Source organism: Mustela nigripes, chromosome 6, assembly GCF_022355385.1.
Source record: "Mustela nigripes isolate SB6536 chromosome 6, MUSNIG.SB6536, whole genome shotgun sequence".
NCBI classification, from domain to species: Eukaryota; Metazoa; Chordata; class Mammalia; order Carnivora; family Mustelidae; genus Mustela; species Mustela nigripes.
In genome coordinates, this window is record NC_081562.1 from 77,110,689 (window position 1) to 77,125,810 (window position 15,122).

General features: G+C 40.5%; 1 protein-coding gene across 1 annotated transcript in view; it reads left to right on the forward strand.

Annotated features, from left to right (window-relative positions):
* The first annotated feature begins 13,502 nt into the window (after window positions 1–13,502).
* The window catches only part of PDZRN4 (PDZ domain containing ring finger 4), a 349,858-nt gene continuing 348,238 nt past the window's right edge, over window positions 13,503–15,122 (forward strand). The window contains exon 1 of the mRNA XM_059402905.1: window positions 13,503–14,261. Within this exon, the coding sequence (XP_059258888.1) occupies window positions 13,611–14,261 (651 nt within the window). The 5' untranslated portion in view covers window positions 13,503–13,610. The remainder of the gene's footprint in view (window positions 14,262–15,122) is intronic.

Here is a 15,122-nt window from a genome sequence, read left to right on the forward strand (position 1 = left end):
CACAGTTAGGAAATGGCCGAACCATGATTTAAAAAGAGGTGGTATAGGGCACCTGGGTGGCTCAGTCAGTTAAGTCTCTGCCTTCGGTTCAGGTAATAATCCCAGGGTCCTGGGATTGAGACCCACATTGTGGGAGGGGGTTGATCCTGCTTAGCGGGGAGTGTGCTTCTCCTTCTACCCCTGCCCCCTGCTTGTGATCTCTCTCTCTCTCTCTCTCTCTCTCACACACACACACACACACGCACTCTTTCTCTCTCTCAAATAAATAAATAAAATCTTTTTTAAAAGGAAAAAAAAAAAAAGGTGGTGGGGTGCCTGGGTGGCTCAGTGGGTTAAGCCTCTGCCTTCTGCTCAGGTCATGACCCCAGTGTCCTGGGATTGAGCCCCACATCAGGCTCTCTGCTCTGCTCAGCAGGGAGTCTGCTTCCCTCTCTCTCTCTGCCTGCTACTCTGCCTACTTGTGATCTCTGTCAAATAAATAAATAAAATCTTAAAAAAAAAAAAGATGGTATAATGGTTGAATGGTGGCTTGCAAAAAATATATATCCACACCTAACACCCAGAAGCTTTCCAAATATGACCTTATTTGGAAAATAAAGGGTGATGGTTTGCAAAGGTACTTAGACTAAGGATCTTGAAATGAGGGGAAGTGGGTGGGGGGTGGGCCAAATGGGGGATGGGCATTAAGGAGGGCGCATGTGATGAGCACTGGGTGTTGTATGTAAGTGATGAATTGCTAGATTCTCTTCCTGAAACCAATACTATGCTATATGTTAACTAACTAGAAATTAAATAAAAACTTGAAACATAAAAAAGTATATTAAAAAAACCCAACTCTGATAGACAACATAATGTTGAAAAAATAAAAACAATAATATTACCCATATATATGATATTGATGGATGTTTTGAAAACCATAATTATTTTTATACTATGATTTTTAAATTTGTTTAATATCATATTATTGAAAGATGAAAAATCCCCTAGAAATTAGGCCCAAGATTAGAAAAAGAAATTAGGTCCAAAGTTATTTACTCTATAGAGTTAAATACTTGAAATAAGTTTCATTTTTAAATGTTCCACTTTACTCTGCTGATGTATTTCAAATAAATGATTTTCATAACACCACACACACACACACACACACACACACACACACACACCTCTTGAGATGAGGCTATCTGGATTGTACAGGTGGGCCCTAATTCCAATGACAGTGTCCTTTTAAGAAACACACAGAGAAGAGACAGAGAAGAGGAGGAGGCAATGGGACTATGGAGGCAGAGGTTGGCATGATAGAGCCACAGCCCAGGATTGCCTCAAGTTACCACATCTGGGAGAGCCAAGGAAGAAAACTGCTCTAGAGACTTCAGACTTCAGATCCTGCCGACACTTTGATTTCAGACTTCCCGTCTTCAGAACTGTGAGAAAATATACTTCTGTTGTAAATCACCCAGTTTATGGTAGTTTCTTGGGACAGTCCTAGGACACTACTACAGGTGGTCTGGCTCTCAGTCTGTGTTCTCAATCCCTGAGGTATACTGAGTCACAAATGGGCTGTCGCCTAGCATTTGAAACACCTATTAGTCTTGCCCAGGATATTTGCTTCTCCATATTTGCTTGACCACCCTTTCCCATCATACTGTAGGGTAAACTTAGTAATAAATCACGTGACCACATATGTGTAGGTGGATTAGATTCTTTTTTATTATGTAGCCTACATAAAATTTTGGATAAAAATTAAACTTATCAAAGTAATTCTTATATCCTCAAAGACAGTAATATTTTTCCACAATGGGGAATGTGAAATTCGCTATGAACACACAGATGTAATACAGAGGCCTTTGCACATACAAACACACATAGGTATCTAGATATCTATCCTGTCACAAATTAACCTTTGTTAATTAACCTATTAAATTAACCTTTGTTAATTCATTAGGTATATATTATTCCCTTGTTGCTCCTCTATTTAGCATGTCTTTGACTTAATGAAATCAACCTTTTTGTTTATTTCTTAGTTATTTGTATGTCTTTCCTGTAAATGCTCTTTGCTCATTTCTTTGTTAGGAATTTAATAATTTTCTTAAAGATATAACCTGCATACTTATTACTTACTTTTGCTTTATTTTATTATTAATATACAGAAGTTTTAAAAGTAATGTAGCCAAACCTATGAGATTTTTCTTTAGTTTTTTTCAGAGTGATTTCCAGAAATTTCAATATTTAGTCATTTAATACAAGTGGGACTTACCCAAGCAAATGGAGATTGGTCAAAACTGGAATGGCTTCTGTTGCAAATATGCAAGTGATTTTCCTAACATCATTTACCGAATACACACGTACCTTGGAGATACTGCAAGTTTGGTTCCAGATCACTGTAACAAAGTGAGTATCATGATAATGAAAGTCAAATAATTTTTTTTATTTCCCAGTGCATATAAAAGGTATGTCTACAATATACTGTAGTCCATTAAGTGAGCAATAGCATTATTTCTTTAAAAAAAAAAAACTACACACCTTAATTAAAAAATGCGTTATTGCAAAAAAAATGCTAACCACGATCTGAGTTTCCAGCGAGTCATAATGAAAAAGTTTGAAATATGGGCGATTTATCAAAATTTATGCAGAGCTATGAGATGAGCAAATGCTATTGGAAAAATGGCACCAATAGACTTGTTCGGTGCAGGGTTGCCACAAACTTTCAATCAGTAGAGAATAAGCTATCTGTGAAGCACAGTAAAATGATGTATGCCCATACTTCTTTCCCAATACCTGTGCTGGATACTAGGGTTAGATAATTTAGGAAGTCTTGGTACAGTGTTCAGTGTTAACTCTTACATTATTTGTGTGGAACCCAATTCTCTACCTTGGCAATTCTCTCTCCTTTCACCCTTCCCCCCAAGTCCTCCAGGGTCTACACTGGATCTTAGAGGCTTAGGGTATCTCTACAGCCTGGAGGGATACTCTGTATGTCTGTGTTCTTTCTTCCTTAGCTTCTCTTAATGTTTTTTTGTGTGCCTTTTATTTAGCTATACTAACCCATAGTAGAAAAATTAACAAAGAGAAATAATTTCTATAATTTTTAGGATCTCCTTCTGGCTATGAAAAATAGAACTGGTAAATAGCTAGTGAAACTATCCTCTCATAGCAAATGTGCAGCAGACTTAATAGAGGACAAAGTCAGGGAGAGAGCCTCTTTGCTTTTCCTGGTTTTAATTTAAGTATGGATTAAATCAATCAATTTAATACCTAAATGTCTCTGTAGTCATTATATGAATCTACTGTAAGTAGGTATAATTAATGCAGTCATCTTTGGGAAATATGCTTTGGTGATATGCAGGCATGCAAATTGAATTAGAACTACTATGAAAAGATTAAAAGAGAAGTTGTTAAATGGATATGCATGAAGTGAGTCTTCCCTGTGGTTTTTTCTTTCCTCTTCCAAGACTCCCCTCCCCTTCGTTCCACTGCATTCCCCTTCTCTTCATTTCTTGTCGTCCATGTTCTATTTTTCTTCTCTTTTCTTTTTCTCTTCTATTTTCATTGGAAACAGAGAATTGAATGAATCCTAATCCTTGGTTCGTGATACAACATCATCATTATTAATCTGTGCAATTCCTTTTGTCTTCTTTTCCCTTCCTCCTCCTTCGTGTTTCTGTGTTTGTTTTTATTTCCACTCCCCTCTGCCATTTCTTTCCTTCCATAGTCACCTGATCTACTGCATTTAATAAATATTTTTGGATACACACACACACACGCACACACACAGACACACATTACACACTTGAAAAATGCATGTTATTTTATGAATGGATGCGGTTTTATTTTAAAAATGGTATTCTGCTACAGATAAGCTTATGGTTATTTTTCACCTCTATGTGTGGCTTTGAGCCCTGCTATATACTATAGGTATATGTAGATCATTGCTTTTGTCCACTGCAGACCCCACAGGCAATTCTACCACATTTTCCTTCTTTCTCCTGGAGATGAACACCTAGGTTTCCCGTAAGCCCCTGGTCCCCAGACAAAGCTGCACCAAACCTTCCAGGATCAACCTGTGGAAGAGGCTCCCAGGAGAGAGGTTTTGCTGGGGCATAAGTGCTGCCAGATTGTTGTCCAGATTTGTAGGCTTGTATTTCTTAGTATTTTGGCATGACTCACATTAATTTGAAAACCTGGTTTTATGCCAACATTCAGGGGCAGGTTAAATTTTATAACAGTGAGAAAATCAAAAAGAAATCTAATGGTTGAGGCACTTTAATCTACAATGTTCTTTTAGACTATTTAACTGAAAAACAGCACTTTTGAGAAATAGTGCACACAGTATTTGGTTTTATCCATATTTATTGATGTCGGTCACATTTTAAGGAAAACATTTTATTTATTTTTTTAAGATTTTATTTATTTATTAGACAGAGCACAAGCAGGGGGAGCAGCAAAAAGAGGGAGAACCAGGCTCCCTGCTGAGGAAGAACCCCCCCCATCCCACCTCATGCAGGACTCAATCCCAGAACCCTGGGATCATGACCTGAGCCGAAGACAGGGGCTTAACCCACTGAGCCGCCCAGGTGCCCTTCCTCAGCAAAACATTTTAAAAGGATTTTATTTCATAGCATTTTAACAGGGATTACATATTGTATGATTTATAGAATAACTCAAAATTTTAGGATTGTATTACATTTTACATTTACAAAACCCCTAAGATAAGTCTCCTTACAGTAAAACAAGTGCTGTCATTTATTAAATACTTCCTATGTGTCAGAGAAATAAGCATTATTTTATTATTCTTCACACAATCATTGTGAGGAGTCATTATTTGCTCATTTTACAGGTACAAAAATTAATATTTGGAAAGGTGAAAATTTTTTTTTCCATTCCCCACAAGTTTGCCTAGCTGGTATATAAAGGAGCTATGATTTAGTTCAGGAACTATATTAACTATGAAGTCTTAGTCTTCACCAGGGACTTCCAAAAAAAAAAAAAATGATGTAGTGGATAGCATAAAGATAGTTTGTTTGGCTTAGTGGTTAAGAACAGAGTGTCTAAAGCTAAATGTCCAAGTATGAATCCCAGTGTTGCCTCTTACAAACCCCAAAACCTTGAGCAAGTCACTCAAACTCTCTAGGAATCAGTAAAACAAAGATGATGACAATAATAATACCTACCTCCTAGAGTTGTTTTGATTAGTAAATGACTAAAATACATTTAAAGCTTAACACAGCTTCTGGAACACAGTAAGCAGTCAATTAATTACAACCTGTTCTTTTTCCAAAGGTGACTGATTTTGTTCAGACATTTGTTTCTATCAGAACCCTGTTCACCCAGGAGAAGCTGAGTACATCCCAGCTTCAGGTGTGGGTCCTGGTCAGTCTGAGCAATCAGCATAATGACATGACCTTTGCTGGTGACTGGTTCTGGAATGCTCTGATGTACAATTATGGACAATGAGACTCAAGATTTTAGGGGTGATGGGGGTAGGGTTGGGAAAAAGATTCTGGGGAAGCTCTTTGCTTTCTTTTCTGGAAGAAACTACCTCCATGAGCACTCAAGAGAGCACTGAAAAGTAGTGGCACCCATCCTTCAGCCATGAGGAGAACCAGACTTCAAAGCCAGCCAGGGTCATAATAGGGCACAACCTGAGTCACTGAGGACATCCTGAAGCCACTGGATGAACCCAAGCCTCACCCAGCTCTAGACCTCAACCTATTATTTAGATCAGCATGAGTTGAATTTTTGGTGAGATGGATTGCTGAAAGTTGTATTCACGTGTCTGTAAACAGACCATGTAAAATATCATCCCTTTTCCTAGATCTGAGATTTTAGTGATTAGGGGAATGAACTACTTTGTTTTTTCCTGAGTTTATTGAGGGAGAATTCAGTTGCCATAGGAAAATAAAGTTAAGTTGGAATGAGAGATGTTAAGATTTCCTAGGAAAGTGTAAATTAATGATAAAGATTCTTGGAACTAGAAGAGGGATTACCCAGGAGGCCATTGTAAAAACAGCTGAAAATGGGTTAAAAAGATAAGCATCTGTGATCCAAATTTTTTTAAAAATAAAGGAACTGGGCCAGAAAGGATTGAGGGAAAACAATTAATCCAACAGGCTTATAACTTGGATGGCAATTATGCATCTGATGGGAGCTAGGAGATGGACAAGCACATGGTGGAACTAACCAACCTCTCTATTACAGTCAGAAACTTGAAGAATGACTCTGCAATGAATACTTTAATCATGACCTTAACTATGAACCAAAATTGCACATAATCTAAACTATCATATTTATTTAACATTAAATAAACATTTGCTGAATACGGCGTATTGAGAATGCAGAGTTGCATAAAAAATTGCTCTTCATAAAAAATATAATTTTAGCACAGCACGTATCAAATAAAGGTAAATGATATCACAAAACTGGTGAACAAGATTCACAGTGTAAATGGAAGATTGTCCAATAAAAACAGATGGAAAACTCCAGAAGGAAAAAAAGTTTCCTTAGCTCATGTTCAAAGTTGCACTTGATGATACACTCTTCTCTCTAGGCATATAACAAGAGATACAGATTTATTTAATGGATGTGGTAGGATATGTACGAAACAAAGACTTATTTTTTCTCTTCTCAAAGTAAGAGTGATAATTGATTACCTACGTTTTAAAATCCTCATGCGAAGAGTAACATATGCTCTTCTTTCCTCAACTTTCAAAGATAGATGATCATAAAGAGATCTTAACAATGTTATACAGTCTGATAAAAATTAGTATCTTTAATAGATAAGTTTGCTTTGTCAATTATAAAAAAACAAAAAACAAAAAAGCCTCAAGTATTATTATAAAAATGTGGAGAGTTAATACCATGAAGGAATACCTGCAGACAATAAACATTAAAAACATTCAACTCCACTAGTAAACAAAGAAATGCAGATTAAAAAAAAAATTTTTTTTTTGAGGGAAGACATTCAGTTTGGGTGTGGTGGGACATGTATACTCACACCCTACTATCTATGTATAATTTGATAAAATCTTTCTGGAATGTAATAACGAGGGTAAACAATACTAATGGTGCTTCAAGTTTCTGTATCACATTTATTACACAATCTCACAACCATCCAATGAGGGAGGAGTCATCATTATTCTCATTTTACAGATGATAAGAAACTAAGTGAGGGAAAGGTTAACTAAACTTGTCAAGACTATGCAGCTAGTTGGTGGCAATGCTGGGATTTGCTTTAGCCTAATAAAGAATAGGATACTCTGAATTTGGGACCTTAGAATTTAATTGCTTCACATATCATACTATAGTATATGATCATATTGTAATATAATTATGGATGGTTATCAAGATATTTAGAACATACTATAGATATTTTGACTAATAATTTGAGAGATTTCACTAAGCAACAAATTGATTTAATGAACTTACCATATTCACAACTTTGTGGAAATCTGGGAATTTTGGGAAATATCTGGAAGATATTAAAATTATGCAAAATCTTCATTGAAGAACTAAGCACAAAATAAGGTCCCAAACAAAATATATAGTAATTAATTTACTAAGCCAGGACTCAAGGAATTAAGGCAATTGGTCTATTATACAGAAAACTCTTCAGTTATTTGGAAAAAAAAGAAAAGAAAGGAAAAAAGAAAAGAAACCTCTCAGCTATTTGAGATCAGTTATGTAGGACAAAATGATCTAAAAATACAACCCTGTTGGCATTACAAAGAACAATTAATGTCAATATTCTCATTCATATCAATTACTCCAAGACTTCTAATATGATTCTAGAATTTTCCTCTTTTTTTAAAATTTTTTTATTTGACAGAGAGAAATCATAAGTAGGCAGAGAGAGAGAGGGGGAAGCAGGCTCCCTGCTGAGCAGAGAACCCGACATGGTGCTGGATCCCAGGACCCTGAGATCATGACCTGAGCTTAACCTGCTGAGCCACCCGGGGCCCCCCTAGAATTTTCCTCTTTAAAGAAAGGAAAATAAACAAAAAAAATTAGTAGCCTTTAAACAATAGAATTCAAATAGACACAATTATAGCTTCCATTCACATATCAGGTTTAATAGTACATTTTATCCTAAAACAATTCCATAGTAGATGTGGTGGGGGGTAGTCTTTGCAGAGTAGTGTTTATGAGTCTTTAATGAGGCATGTTTTGGTTTAATCCCAGGTTTGGCCACTTTCTATTTGTGTAAACTTGGACAAATTGTGGGGATAATAATAGTATCTACCCCAAATGATCATTGGAGAATTGAATGAGATTTTACATGTAAGAAGTATACTGCTGTCACATGGTAAAGAGCTATTACATATTAGCTATTATAGCCATTCTTGATACCTTCCCTCTGTCAGTGACTGTGATCCACAAAGAGCACAAAATCAAGCTTAATTAAATGCAGGATTTAATATGCCTTCCTGTACAAAGCGTCTTTCATAACAGGCCTCTCTTAAGTAGGATAGTAATGTTACCCTAAGCAATGCCTCAGGGACTTTAGGAGATCGGTCTGTAGTTGATTTGAAGGTTGCCACAATTTTTTTTCCCCCCAAAGATTTTATTTATTTATTCGACAGACAGAGATCATAAGGAAGCAGAGAGGCAGGCAGAGAGAGGGGGAAGCAGGCTCCGGCTGAGCAGAGAGCCCCAAGCGGGCTCGATCCCAGAACCCCGGAATCATGACTCCAGCCGAAGGCAGAGGCCCCAACCCACTGAGCCACCCAGGCGCCCCAGGTTGCCACAATTTTTAATTTAATATCTCACTTTAACTTGGTTTTCTTCAGGGTCTTCCTTGTGCTTTGTCTGATAGTTCACCCCCACAGAGACTGTATAATTATTGTAAATCACTTACTGTATATTGGTGTACATCATATTTTTGTTCACATCATTTCATTCCTCTTAAAAATAGCATTTGTGGGGTACCTGGGTGGCTCAGTGGGTTAAAGCCTCTGCCTTCCGCTCAGGTCATGATCCCAGGGTCCTGGGATCAAGCCCCACATAGGACTCTCTGCTCCGCGGGGAGCCTGCTTCCTTCTCTCTCTCTCTGCCTGCCTCTCTGCTACTTGTGATCTATGTCAAATAAATAAATAAAAATCTTTAAAAAAATAGCATTTAGTATGGTCATGCTGTCCCTTCCAATTCTTCATTTTGCCAAAAATCACTGAAAAGCAAAATAATAGCAAATAACTCCTAATGGATTACATGTCATCAGACAGGGATGATTAAGGATTGACAGTGCTCTATGTTCCCTGGGTTTAAATGTATATTTTCCAAAGAGTAAAATTCATAGCCAAAAATGTCTTTCCCTGGCATGTTATCAGTTTATCTTGTAAAAATTGTTGTCTTGTTTTAATAAGCTTTCACATACAATTGACCCTTGAATAACACAGGTTTGAACTGCATGGACCCACTTATATGGATTTTTTTACAGGACTATAAATGTATTTTCTCTTCCTTATGGTTTTCTTAATAACATTTTCCTTTCTCTTTCTTACATATTATAAGAATACCACATATGAAATCTGTGTTAATCAACTATTTATGTGATCAGTAAGGCTTCCTGTCAACAGTGGGCTGTTAGTAGTTAAGTTTTTGAAAGTCAAAAGTTACATGTGAATGTTCGCTGTATGGGGGTTGGAATCCCTAACTCCTGTGTTGTTCAAAGGTTAACTCAGCATCTCTTACTGTTTTTACCACGTTCAGAATTTTTAAATAGTCTCAAGTTGACCCTGTTATTATCTGATGTTTTATGAACACATTTATTTTTGCCACTAGTTTCAGTTCTGATCTTGGATTATGACACAAAAATGTATCATGATAAGAACAAAAATGAATGTTAACTTCAATCACACACAGAAATGTATTCCACAGTCACTATTTTGATGTGAACTAGCTAGATTTTTTTTGTCTCTTCTACCAAAGGAATCTTATTTCACTATAGCTTAAATTTAGGTCACCTTGAAAAATGTGTATGATTATAGATTATAATACTAATTCATGATAAATGACCAGGGATTCATGGAAAAGAATATGTAAATGATGAGATTTCAAGTTCTTATAAGAGAAGATTTAAAAATTATCGTCATGTTAAAAGCACCAACTTGCTCTATATGAACATGTATGAAATAAAAATTATTTATTCAAGAATTTCTTTGAATTTCTTCAAAGTTTCCTTAAATTTCTTCCTGATTTTATGATTCCTAATCAAATGCATTAGACAACATGAAAAAAATTACATTTGAATTGCTGCGAAGTATTATCTTTGCATGGGGTGGGGGGAAAAATGATCTCTTTCTCCTTTTTCAGTTCTCCAATCATCATTTCTGAGTTTTGGAATATAGCATTTCAATATCAGATCTGTTAGCATTTGATTTAACTATCAGTAGCTCTCAGATTCCCTGTTCATCTTGGAAGTAGGGATGACTCAGAGCTAGTTGGAACGCTGCCTCCTCTCACTGGAAACACCCGCAGGCATACTCTAGTTTCATTATTGCTAGGAATTGGACCAAGGAATACAGCAAGTTAGTTGCTTTTTTTTTTTTTTTAATCTGTTTTCATGAACATATGACAGAGTTTTGAAGCAAAAACTAGTTTTTGCACTGAAATTACCCAACCAAATACTACTTAAAAGTATTTTGTAATGCTATGGTCATTGGCCTGGAGATGAGTAAAGGTTATGTATTTTCTTTCCCTTGTCTGTGGGTTGGCAAATTATATGCTCAGGTACAGTCTGAATCAAAGGTGACAGGGCTCGTGTTGACCCTGACCTGCAGGACAGCTAGAAGTTGGACTTGCCCAACAAGAAGGAAGACAGTGGCCTGCCTTTCAGCTTTTCCTTGTGTTGCTAGTCAACATGCAACTTTCACTAGCCAGAGATTAAAAGAAAATTATCATCAGTGAAAACACAAGGATATGCCCAAACTCATGATGCAAGGTGTTAATCTGTCTCATTTGCCAAAGACATTTAATGTTCCTAGATCTGCTTTGCTGAAATATTTGGGCATATTTTAAACTTCATGTGCTTTTTTCCTCCCCTCAGCTAATAAACTCAATCTAATTAGGCTCCATGTTCCTTGCTCACCCAAACCTTTCCAAGATATCACAATTTTCTTACTATATAAAAATAACCTTTTATAATCTAGGTTGAAATCATAGGGTTTGGCTCAAGAACTGTCCTTGATTTATCACGCACAACATTTTCAGATGGGAAGAGCCTATGAGGTTCACCTGGGCGTGTCCATTCCCTTGGTGTTGGATTTCTGTAATATTTTCCTCCTGGTACCTCACTATTTTGGAAGTGCTGAAGGTTGCATTTTCTCATGTAAAAGATTTTCCTAAGTTCCCTCTTGGCCTACTTCATTACTTGGCCTCACTTCACAAGTTCTCATTGTTTAAACGTGTTATTCTCTGTGGACAAGGTTTTTGACATCCCTTTTCCCTGTAACAATCAAAAGGTTATGCATTCTGGAATTACTCATACCATCATCTGCTCATGTTCCTTACTTTTGCAACGAGAGTTGCATGGATAGACCAAGAACATTGTATAATTATTTTTTTTTCTTTTCAAGTAATGGCAAGCCTCATTTTCCTCATACCTCAAGAGGATATTTTTTAGATTTCATCTCTTTACTCGTTTTTTAAAATGTTCTCATTGCCATTAGGTTTATTGTGAAACCATAAATGTCAAGTCCTAGCTATAAGTTATAGCTTTTTCAATAACTAAAAGAAGGTAGATCGATGCTGTCCAGGATTATTTGAACAATTCTATAACATTCTGCTTCACCTGGTCTATGTAATTCACAAGAATATGTTCACACTGCTAACATTAAATGATTTCTTAATTATTCAGGAATTTCCTGGCAAAAGATAGGCCAAAGAATAGGAGGAAATTTGGGGCATTATGGTAAATGTTACTTTATTACATATTAGCACGTATAAAATATGAAACATGGCATCTTATTTTAAAAATATTTTATTTATTTATTTGGCAGAGAGAGAGAGAGATCACAAGTAGGCAGAGCAGCAGGTAGAGAGAGAGGGGGAAGCAGGCTCCCTGCTGAGCAGACAGGCCCACGCAGGGCTCGATCTCAGAACCCTGAGATCATGACCTGAGCTGAAAGCAGAGCTCAACCAGGTGCCACCCAGGTGCCCCTAGCATCTTATTTTTTAAGCAAATTTAAAAGCATATCAAATATCTGGCAAGCCACTCCAGGATCCTCACTCATTATTGAACTGCTCTAATAAAACCTCATCTTTCAACTAGAAAGAAGACTCAGAAGGCTCTTAGTAGCCTCTATTATTAGCCTTTGCTAATTCTTCAATTAGTACCAGGGATATAAAGGACAAAATCTGGAGCCTTTTTCATGCTTTTTAACTGATACCTTTGGTGCTGTACAGAAGTACACAGCTTTCTGGAAACAAAGCTCAGCTGGCAGCAATGAGTCATTAATGATTGATTTAAGAAGCCCAGCTTAACCATATGGAAGTAGCTTCAGGATAATGGTAGTAAGTGGTGGGCATCCAGGTGATAGAGCTTCTTTGCATCCCTAAGTTTCTGAAGATGGTGAAGGAAGCTGAGGAAGGAGGGCTTGGAGGAACCCCTTACTGCATGCTTTCTGGGGGGTCTGGCATGCTGCATACCTTAAGGAGTCAAATGGAAGAAGGGGTAGTTTTGATCTAAACTGTATATTCACGGTAAAAAAAAGATACTGTTATTTTGCTCCTTTCGTTCATGATCTTTTCCTTTAATTCTCCTTTCCAGGTGGCCAAATGATCACATTCCCATTCCCAGTGGCAAAATACCTGTGGAATTAGAAGATGGATGGTGTGGTGATTGAACCTGGAGTCAGACTGCCCCGTAACAGAATCCTGGCGTCCTCACCTGGTAGGAAACCTTGAAGGGCGGTTCAAGTTCTAAGAGGGAGGTGTCCTAGGGCGAGCACCTGGCCTTTTCCCCGTCTTCGCTGTCAGTCATCATCCGGCCTGGCTACACTCGCCTGATTTCTTGATCGCGATTGGGAAGCCTGGCTCTGTAGATGCCTCAGTGATTTTCTAAGGTCGCAGCCACTTAACTGGTGATTTTGTGGTTAGCTGATTTGAGAGAACGGAAGTGCATATATTTCAAACACATTTATTGAGGATCCACTGGATGCGGGGCGATGAGAATTCAGCGGACAAAAATCTTGCTCTCCTTGAGCTTACATTCTGGTGGAATTAAAAGTTGTTTCTCAACATCTGCGCTGTGCTCATTATCAGCTCTGCCTGAAGCCTGGGCCATGGCAAGCTGGTCTCGGCCCTCCGCGGACACAATCTGAAAGAATATAAATGGCAGAGCCACGAATGAGGCGGGGGGGGGGGTGAGCGTGTGTGGGGGCGGGGGGGGGGGTCACTTGAGGTGGCGTCTATTAGCGTCAATACGGCGGAGTCAGGGGACCCAGCGAGAGCCTGAAAACTTCAAGCCAAACTCTGGGCTTTCCACCCCCCACCTTTCTCCTTCCCTCCGACAGCCACAACCACGGCCGCGGGAAAGCCGTCCCAGGGGTAGCCCGGGGAAGGCAGGAGGCTTGGAGAAAGCGGACTCGGATTCGCTCCCCCTTCTCCCCCTCCAGACTATGGGCTTTGCCCTGGAGCGCTTCGCCGAAGCGGTGGACCCGGATTTCAAGTGCAAGCTGTGCGGCCAGGTGCTGGAGGAGCCCCTGTGCACGCCGTGCGGGCACGTCTTCTGCGCCAGCTGCCTGCTGCCCTGGGTGGCGCGGCGGCGCCGGTGCCCGCTGCAGTGCCAGCCCCTGGCGCCGGGCAAGCTGTGCCGGGTGCTGCCTCTGCGCGGCCTCATCCAGAAGCTGCGCATCCAGTGCGACTACCGCGCCCGCGGCTGCGGCCGCTCGGTCCGGCTCCACGAGCTGGCGGCGCACGTCGAGCGCTGCGCCTTCCGCCCTGCCCGCCGCCGCCGGCTGGACTGCGTCTCGGAGCCGGGCGGCCGCCGCGGCGTGGACGTCCCCGCGCGGGGGGGCTGCGGAACGGCGCCGGGGCCCGGCCGGGGCGGGGGCGAGCGCGGGGGGCCGCCAGGCGTCCGCGGCGGGAGCGGGCGGGGGCCGCCGCAGCTAGTCCTCGCCTGGAGTCGGCGCGAGAAGGCGCTGCGGGCGCAGCTCTGGGCGCTGCGGGACGAGGCGCAGCTCACGGCCCGCAGGTACCAGGAGAAGTTCTCCCAGTACATGGCTCACGTCCGCAACTTCGCCAGAGACCTGGGCGGCGGCCACGGCCGGGTAAGTGCAGAGGGATCGGGCACCTGGGGAACGACTGGGGTGGAGAGAGGACCGCTTCCTTCTGGTACTTCGGGATTCCTTCAGAGGTGACACCCTTCCTCACTATGGGGTGGGAGGCGTCCACCCGCCTTGACCAAAACGACGTACACTGTTGGTACTTTTCGCTGCATTAGTGTTGCAATTTTCCACTTACATTAGGATCGGAACGAATTTAATTCAATTCCAACTTTTCAATGGAGAAAGAAGAATGAGGAAAACTCACCCCCCCCCCCGACCTTGCTTCACATTTTTAACTCTCCTGCCCTACCCTACCGTGTGGGGGTGTGTGTGGGGGGGTGTGTGTGGGTGTTTTTTTTGGGGGGGGGGGGGGGGGGGGGGCTTTGGCCTGTGCCTAAAGCCAATCAGAAAAGGAAAGCCAGGAAGTGAGGACTTCCCCGACCCTGGCTCCCCTCTGCCCCTGCCCCAGCATCGCTGCCGCCTCCTCAGTCACACACCTTTAGCTCTGAATGACTTAGTTTTCCTGCCAAACTACCTATATTGGCCACCTTCTACTTCGTGCGGAGACTATCAGGGATGTGAGAAACCAGGAAAACCATGGAGAGATTAGCAGATGGGATTTCTTAGACCTGCAGAGATTTCGTTACCCTAACCTTCCCTAAAGAATCCTTAGCTGCCTCGGGATCTCTTCATTGGTGGTGGTGGTGGTGGTGGTGGTTGGAGGGGTGGTTTGGGGAACCAAATCCGAGAGCAGCCCCATCCATCCCATCTGCGATCAGACTAGCCCTATGAGCCCCTGGGCAGCGGCTGTTTCCCTTCTTTGTCGAAGCTGCTGGCCCTGAACTGTGCTGGTGGACTGCCCGA